The sequence below is a fragment of the Nothobranchius furzeri genome, chromosome 19, assembly GCF_043380555.1.
Source record: "Nothobranchius furzeri strain GRZ-AD chromosome 19, NfurGRZ-RIMD1, whole genome shotgun sequence".
Classification (NCBI taxonomy): Eukaryota; Metazoa; Chordata; class Actinopteri; order Cyprinodontiformes; family Nothobranchiidae; genus Nothobranchius; species Nothobranchius furzeri.
This window is the reverse complement of record NC_091759.1, coordinates 21201904-21210972: the sequence shown is the minus strand read 5'-3', so window position 1 is coordinate 21210972 and position 9069 is coordinate 21201904. Positions and strand designations below refer to the sequence as shown.

The following is a 9069-nucleotide window of genomic DNA, read 5'->3' as shown; positions in this document are numbered from 1 at the left end:
CAAATAAATAAATGACTAAATGGTGCAGCAGTAACTCAGGTGGTAGAGCGGGTAGCCTTGTGATCGGAGGGTCATGGGTTCGATTCCAGCTCCTGCCAGGGGTATTCTGCTGCTGTGTCCTTGAGCAAGACACTTCAACCCAACTAGCCTGTGTTGGTGGTGGTCAGAGGGGTCGGCGGCGCCAAATGGCGGCTTTGTCTCTGTCAGGGCGGCTGTGGCTACAAAGTAGCTTACCATCACTAGCAGTGTGTGAATGTGAGAGTGCATGAGGCATCTTTTGAGTGTCCTAAAATGTGCTACATAAGTTCTATGCATTATTAATTAATTAATTAATTAAATACAAAATAAAGTAAATGGGATTTTTACTGAAAAAAGTAATAAAACTATGGATGAATACAAATTAATTAACATTAAATAAATAAACGAAAATATATGATTAATTAATCAATTTTTATTTATGTAATGTTAATTAATTTGTATTTATCCATAGTTTTTATTTCTTTTTCAGTTAATTACTTAATTACTTAATTAGTTAATTGATTTGTTTAATGTTAATTAATTTTTATTTATCCATATTACGTATTTCAGTTAATTAATTAATTAATTAATTAATTAATTAATTAATTAGTCAATAAATGAATAAACATTCACAGACCTTGTGGTGTGTAAATGTTTAATGTTTTGGTTCCAACTGGGCACAACAAAGATTAGCAAATACACATGACAACGATACGTTTTTATAATGAGCTGTTACAATAAAGCGCTTCAACAGCTAATTTTCTAAATCTGTTTTGGGAACAAAATATTTGTCACGACTTTGTCTGACCTACAGTCTGTGTGAGGTTATGCAACAACCTCCCCAGCTGCGCTGAGACGGCTCAGCTTCTTGTTTCTACACACATTCATACTTTTAAGTTGTCGTCGATCACAAATGCTTTGTCAAAACAGCCGAGGGCGTCAGGATTAATGAAGACTAACTGCAAAAAAAAAGAGGATGGATCTGATAATAATAATAAAGTGATTACATGTGAAGTTTTAGGTCAAATGTGACTCTAGAGGCATCCCACGTGGGCACCAAACCAAAAAACGATGGGCTGGAGAAACCAGAAATAAACAAATAAATAAATAAAACTCCTTGTTGTCATTAGTGGATGAGTCACTGCTCTGCTGCTGTCCTCCATCCTGTCCAATTGTCCTTCACACATCCTGTCCTCACTGCGGCTGCTCTCTGTGCAAACAGAACAAAGTGTTTATCCGCTGACTGTTGGTCATCCGAACAGCTGGGATGCTGAAGGCTGTGACTCATTCCTGCCACCGGGGGCTGCTGATACAGACATGACAGATTCTCTAACGCCTACAAACTCACATGGGGTCGTAGCTGCTCTGCTCTTTGGATTTCATGAAGCGCATGGCGAAGAAGCCGCCTGCCTGCAGGCTCAGCACCAGTATGATGCCGCCGATGAAGCTGGACATGTCGAACTTGGCCTGGGAGAAATCCTGGGACGGCTTGGTGCTGTCGTCACCTGGAGAAGGGCAGAGAGGGGTGTCAAGTGGGAGGACAGCTTTGCAAAAGTGACTAACGGCCTCGGTGGGACATTTCTCTCTGTTTTTCAAGAAAACAGGAAACGTTTGACGTGGGAGATGATGGGAGGGGGTCGGCGATGGAGCTCGGCCGATCTGATTTACCTGAGTCACCTTCACTTCCTCCAACAGCATCCGTCTCTACAACTGGAGATGTGACAGAGTTACTAAAGCGGCTCAGAAACACGTGTGTGTGTGTGTGTGTGTGTGTGTGTGTGTGTGTGTGTGCATGCGTGCGTGTGTGTGTGTGTGTGTGTGTTTTTTAATACCTGTGCACAGCTCTGAGACCCTAGTCCAGCTGCAGTTTATGCCACTGTCTGCAGCATCCCCCTGATCTGCCACACACGTCCCCGTATCGTTACCTGACACAAAGTGAAGACTTTTCAGTGTGTGTGTGTGTGTGTGTGTGTGTGTGTGTGTGTGTGTGTGTCTCCTGACATACTAAATAATTCAGATATCGTGTACAGATGAGGCAGGCTAATGTTACAGCAGTCACGGTGATTGAATTACTATCAAGCTGTGTGTGTGTGTGTGTGTGTGTGTGTGTGTGTGTGTGTGTGTGTGTGTGTGTGTGTGTGTGTGTGTGTGTGTGTGTGTGTGTGTGTGTGTGTGTGTGTGTGTGTGTGTGAGCGTGTGAGCGTGTGTGTGTGTGTGTGTGTACTTGTTTAACTATCCTACTTAGTACCAAAACTGGCATATTCACTAATCTTCTGAAGACCGATGGCCTTATTAGGACCAAATGCTGGTGCTAATATGGTGGACCCCCTGCTTTAGGCTTGGGGGTGAGGTTTAGAGGGAAGAGGTTTAGGAATACACTGTTTAGGGTCAGGGTGTAGATTAGGCACGAATGCAGTTACAAAAATGAATGGGAGTCAATAAAAAGCACGTATATAGATAGAAGAACAAACGTGTGTGTGTGTGTGTGTGTGTGTGTGTGTGTGTGTGTGTTACCACTTGGACAAAGCCTCCAGACGCAGCCTGTCAGGTTCAGCATGGAGACGCCGACGCACAGGTCACATGACTCGGCTTGAGAACAATCTGTTTGAGGGATGAAATCAGCCGTTCAATCAGCGGCATCGGTCAGAGCCCTAGGCCTAACCCTCCCTGCTGATGCGTTATTATAACTGAGCTTTATCTTTTGACTTCAGTGTAGAAGGAAAAACTCTCTCATCTCAGAGAAATATCTACAACAAACCTGGAGAACAATCTAGGAAGAGCTCGATCAGGAAACGTGGACTTCTAGAGGCAAATTTACTAAACAAAAACTCAAACTTTCCCGGAAAGCAAAAGTAAGACGTCAGCAGATCAGTACCTGACTGTGAGTGCACGAATGGGACCATCGCTACAAGCAGCAAAGAGCAGCAGAGGACCTTCAGCACCAGCTGTGGCATTCTGACAGCCTCGCGGCACCGCAGTTCAGCAGTCAGTGAAAGAAGGTCTGAAACTGAAATGTTCTCAAAGAGGGAATCCAGAAGAGTCCGGTGGAGACCCGGTTCCCAGCGAGGACCCAGGGAGAGAAAGAGCTGAAGATCTGTGTAACTTGAGCGAGACCAAACTTGGTTCCCAGGCAACCGGCGTGTCCCGCCTCAGCCTCCATGAAACACACACCGGTCTGAATAGACCTGTTTACGTCAGCGTGCAGAAGCACCTGGATTCACTCACAAGGCCTTAAATAAGCAAAAAATATACAAAACTTCTCAAAAAAAAAGAAAAAGAAAAAAAAAAAAAAAGATCATGTCAAGAAAATTTCAACATCTAAAATGTGAAGTCTAAGAAGGTCAAATTGAAAGTTCTACACACACCTTTCCAGCCAAAAGCTCTCCAGAAGTAAAATGAGTTAAATATTATTCAAATTTATTATATTTTCCTGATGAATTGGACAAATCTACGTTCACCCTCCTGGCTACATTTGGCTTTTTTAGTTATCAGGAATCTCATCAGAATTTTCACATTATTTTAAACCTCAAATAATCTAACAATTAACCTACTAATGCTTCAAAAAGAGGATTTTTAACTTCAGATTTATTCCTACAGGTGATTAAAAACACACACAAGATTGACCAAAGAAGTTGGATTAAAATTAGGAAACACAACAAAAAATCGAAGTATTCTTGTTTTAAAACTGTATTCAGTCTTGGCTAGCAGGAAAATGATCACATAAAGCTAAGGAAGTCGATATTTTTAAACCACATTTGTGCTTCAACTAAAAATGACTCCAAATATAATTTTTGTAAGTAAAATGTGCATCCCTACCTGTAATCTGTAAAAGACATTTTACAGAAGAGGATTAAGGCCACTGAAAAGGAAACAAACTCTCTGACATTAATCTCAGAATCCTGACTTTAATCTCAGAATCCTGACTTTAATCTCTGAATCCTGACTTTAATCTCAGAATCCTGACTTTAATCTCAGAATCCTGACTTTAATCTCTGAATCCTGACTTTAATCTCAGAATCCTGACTTTAATTTCTGAATCCTGACTTTAATCTCAGAATTCTGCCTTTAATCCTGGCTTTAATCTCAGAACTCTGACAATAATCTCTAAAATCTGACTTTAATCTCAGAATTCTGACTTTAATCTCAGAATCCTGGCCTTAATCTCACAATTCTGACTTTAATCTCGGAACTCTGACTTTAATCTCAAAACTCTGACTTTAATCTCAGAACTCTGGCTTTAATCTCAAGACTCTAACTTTGATCTCAGAATCCTGATTTTAATCTCAGAATTCTGACTTTAATCTCAGAATCCTGACTTCAATCTCAGAAGCCTGACTTTAATCTCAGAAGCCTGACTTCAATCTCAGAAGCCTGACTTTAATCTCAGAATCCTGATTTTAATCTCAGAATTCTGACTTTTTCTTCAGGACAGTTTTGATTTGATCTCTTTATAAATGTGTTTACGTTATTCTCTTTGATCCACTGTATGACTAAATTGTTTTCATTTAATCAGATTGGACTCCTGTAATATAAAATGAGATTTTTACACCAGCATATGATCCGTTTTCACTCATAAAAGAAAAGGTTTTGTGCAACTAAAGCAGCTTTTTATCTTCTCGCTTCAGAATAAACTGATTATTTGGCCTTTCCTCACACAAAACTGGATAAGAGGCTGAATTAGACTGAAACTCTGTGGTTAACCTTCTCTTTGCAGAAACCTGCAAAAGCATCAGAACACGTGGTGCAAACAGCCCGACCTTCATGCTGTCATAGATGCTCTGAGTCACAGCCAGAGACCAGAAGCTGCTCTAAAACCTGCAATCAGCCCCTCATTGAGTCATTTCCCCTTCATTTAAATTAGAAAAAAACAGATTTTTACGTTGCAGGTGATGAAAATACCTTCTACAAAAACATAATTAGCTATAAATATAAGAATTCAAGCACCGGGGAGATTTCTGAAGGTTGTTGAGCTTCACACCTTCCCTTGTGGCGTAAGTGGTATTTAGCCACAGGAAGCATGACCATATAAGGCTCGAGCAGGACGAGATTCCCTGAGTTAACTCATTGCTATGCAACCAGGAACCACGCAGACATGCAGCAGCCATCCTGCACCACCCACGCTCACTGTCCAACAGGGGGAAGCCGCGAACCCCCCTGCAGCTGTCGAACAAATGTTTGATTATCAAAGCTTCAGCCGCTCAGTCAGTTTCTGATCATTTAAGGATGAATCAGTTCATTAATTCAGTGAATTTCTATTTAGACGCAGTTTGGTCAAATATGGGGTTCATTTAAAATACAAAAGATAACATTATAATCTTTTATTTCCTGTTTCTGATTTAGGTTTTCATGTTAAAAACACACTAAAAACCACTGGGTTGTTTTTTGTAACTCGAATATTTCATTATTTATTTTATTCCCAAGAAATAATCAAAATTGAATTAAATTCTCTCCTTTTTTGCCTTTTTAATTATTTTGGGCAATATGGTCTTAAATGATAATGGTATTATAAAACAATATTAATCATTTTAATGTGAGAATAATAAAAATTAATCGTTTTATTCAAACATTAACATATTTTTAAAGCTTTTACCACTTTAGTATTTAAGTTCACGCATCTGAACCTAATGAGAATAAAATACTAAATTGTGAATTAATTTCAGTTTTTATTATGATTATAGTAAATTAAAATCTTTCTGGAAAAAAATAACGAGCTTGTTTTTTATCATGTTAAATGTAGAAATTGAAAACATTAAAAAAAACATTTCACCCAAATCGTATTAGAGTAATTAGCTGTTAAAGCTTCAGAAAAAATAATTTGAACTAATATTATTTACGTGCTGGATTAAACTGAAAAGCCAACCCTGCTGTGATCAACAATCCAGGGTTGTCTCAGTTTGCTGCTATTACAAAATAATCCAGATTGGGTTGTTTTTGACCCCCTGAACTCTGAGAGTGTGAAAACAAATTCCTTGTTTTACAGTGAAGCTCGTTTAGTTACGTAATGTTGGGTTGAGTCATTTCAGTGTTTTTGCAGAGATACTCCTAATTTCATATCAAACATTAACATGTTTTCAGATGTCGCATATCTTTATGCACTTTTCCAGTTTAGATGTTTGATTAAATTAAGTGGATGTTTGTTTTAATTCTCCGAATTCCCCATTAAAAATGTCACATTTTGTAAAAAGATCACATTTGTTTGTGAAAAAAAAGAATTATGAATGAAAATGCTGTGATTCTTTGATCTGAGAGTCAGTATTTGACGCCCTTATTTCCTACAGATGCGTTTATCCTCCCGTGAGTCATCCTGGTGCGTTTCAGCACCGCGGACAGCGCCAGTAACCAAACGCTCTTACTGGACCTGTGGGTCTTACTGGGACGTTTACTGGTGCTGGTTTTTAGGTGTGTGTGAGCGTGAGTGTGAGTGTGTGTGTGTGTGTGTGTGTGTGTGTGTGTGTGTGTGTGTGTGTGTGTGTGTGTGAGGGGGGTCATCTGTTCGTCATTTACAAGAAACAAGAGCTGGAGGGAGCCGCAGTGGGCGGGGCGACAGGGATGCCGCATTTTTCTGAATGAAATTACTCCACAACCCCCCCTCCTTTCTGTTCTCGCTGCATCCGAAACACCGCTCCCTGATTGGTCAAACCTCCCAGCCCGTGACGTCAGAGGCGGCTATCTTGTGGGTGAGTCCCGCGCAGGAGCATCCATTCTGCCTCCGTGAGCGCTCCGGTGAGACCGAAGAGAGGAGCTGAAAGGGGGTTAAAGCGCACAGCTGGGTGAGGACCAGAGGACCGGAACCGGACCTTTTTAAACTCCAGCCACGTCTCCACCGAACCCGCGGCTCTGGATCCGATAAGTGAAGAGCGGAGATTTGCTGCTGACCACCCGCGAAGGACAGGACGTCTTGTGGAGAAGGTGAGCAAAAGAATCTTCTGCATGGATAAAAATGGAACCTGTCCCAGGAATTCGGCTTGTTCTGGATTTCCAGCTCATCCAGCTGGTGCAGAACCTGCGTGTGTGTTATACAACAGGGCTTCTACCAGGAGGAGGGGGGGACACCCCCTCCTCCTCAGAGAGGAAGGGGGATGAAAGGACTCTCGGTACCTTTTGGGTTTAAACGTTTTTATAACCAAATATAATTCGGATTTATTTGGTAGATCTGGTTTTATACCGGATTTATCCTAAAATCATGCTTTTTTGATTTAAATAATTGCAGCTGTTGGACATGTTGACCCTGAGTAAAATCTCACATTTTAAATGATATACACAGGTTTAGAAGGCTTTGTTGCCCAGATTGAAAGAGATTAGTAATTATTATGTTGGATTAGGATGATACTGATAAAGCAGTCAGCACGACTTCCTCAGAATTTGACGTCACTGACACGTCAAGCAGCAGCAATTAAAATGTGGTCTTTAAAATCAGTGTTGCTTTTAGGAATGTTTTTATGCAGTTCCCACATAGAGTTTTAAGAGTTGACATGCTAGTTATATTATGTGTATGATACGAGCTCTAGAGCCTACACGCTCCATCAGGATTATAAAACTCCATAAAGCTCCGCAGCATCAAACCAAGAATTCAGACTAATGGATAAAAGCACCGATGACAACTCGTCACTGTTCTCTTTTATTCTTCTCCTTTAGGTTTGACTTCTGTGGACCAACCATGATCCTCAACATCTCAGAAACGGGCTGGGAAGAGTCCTCAGGTCTGGATCCGTTCTTCCCACCGGACCACCAGGACACTTCAGCTCCACCCAAACTTCCACCTCTGACAATCTGGGGCGTGGCTCTGTGTGTTTCGGGAACGCTCATCGCCACAGAGAACGCCGTTGTCGTCACTACCATCCTGGCCACGCCGGCCCTTCGGGCCCCGGTCTTCTTGCTGCTCGCCAGTCTGGGATTGGCTGATCTCCTGGCAGGCGTGGCGCTGATCCTGCACTTCCTGTTCCAGTTCTGTGTGGAGCCCAGCGCCTGGTCGGAGCTGCTGACCTCAGGTCTGCTGGTGACCTCTCTGACTGCCTCACTCTGTAGCCTGATGGGCGTCGCCCTGGACAGATACCTGTCTCTGAGCCACGCCCTCACCTACGGCTCTAGCCAATCGCGTCGCAGAGCTGCCTCCCTCCTCCTGCTAGTCTGGTTGGGCGCCAGCATCATCGGAGCAGGACCTATGATGGGCTGGCACTGCCTCGAGGAGCCGAACTCTTGTTCTGTAGCACGACCTCTGACCCGGACTTATCTCTCACTGCTCTGTGGTGGCTTCCTGGTTGTCGTCATGGTAACCTTACAACTGTACGCCGGGATCTGCCGCGTAGCGAGGCGACACGCGCACGCCATTGCCACTCAGAGGCACTTCCTCCCCACCAGCCAGCCATATGCAAGCAGACACGGCGGCGGAAGGGGTTTCTCTCGGCTGATCCTGGTCTTGAGCGTGTTCGTGGGCTGCTGGATGCCCTTCTCCCTCTGGGGGCTGCTGGGAGATGCGTCCAGCCCCCCCCTGTACACCTACGCCACCTTGGTGCCGGCCGCAGGCAGCTCCCTGCTCAACCCCCTCCTCTACAGCCTGAGAAACAAAGACATCCGTAAGGTGCTTCTGCACGCCTGCTGCCCACACAGATCCTCACCCCCACACACCCACCCCCCCGTGGACGTGTAGACACACACACATCCACGCCCGACTCTCGTATGTGCCAAAACACACACTCCCAACACACGAGCAGCATTCTTCAGCAATGAAGTCCTCCAAAATCGGAATGTACTGAACTGTCCTGGCGGCCGGCCACACCGGGACGAAACGTACCGTCCAACAAACAAACAAACAAATAAATCCTTCGTGCCTCGGTCGACCGTAGCTCCTCTGGATTACGCCCAGTAGAAAAAAAAGATCTACGGGACGCTACATGGTTGGATTTAAAAATCGTCAGCACTTTAGGAGGAGAGGAAGCCCTGGGTCTCAGATCCAATCGTGAGCAGATGAAGCGATCCAAAGCCCAGACTGGTTTACTTGAATATTTGGGGGAAACACAAAGTAGATCTGTGGGATTATATTTTGCACATGCT

At 43.2% G+C, this 9069-nt stretch overlaps 2 protein-coding genes across 2 annotated transcripts; one reads left to right on the top strand and one right to left on the bottom strand.

Annotated features, from left to right (window-relative positions):
• Positions 1-666: 666 nt before the first annotated feature.
• Positions 667-3025, bottom strand: cd164l2 (CD164 sialomucin-like 2). The gene is made up of 6 exons (XM_070547260.1): positions 2894-3025; positions 2533-2619; positions 1851-1943; positions 1687-1728; positions 1367-1523; positions 667-1228 (listed from the first exon to the last, which is right to left on the bottom strand). The coding sequence occupies exons 1-6, from the start codon at positions 2970-2972 to the stop codon at positions 1213-1215; spliced, it is 474 nt and encodes a 157-aa protein (XP_070403361.1). The 5' UTR covers positions 2973-3025; the 3' UTR covers positions 667-1212.
• A 3765-nt stretch (positions 3026-6790) lies between these two features.
• Positions 6791-8795, top strand: gpr3 (G protein-coupled receptor 3). The gene is made up of 2 exons (XM_070547549.1): positions 6791-6927; positions 7654-8795. Exon 2 carries the CDS (start codon positions 7676-7678, stop codon positions 8663-8665), a length of 990 nt encoding a protein of 329 aa, XP_070403650.1. The 5' UTR covers positions 6791-6927; positions 7654-7675; the 3' UTR covers positions 8666-8795.
• Positions 8796-9069: the final 274 nt, after the last annotated feature.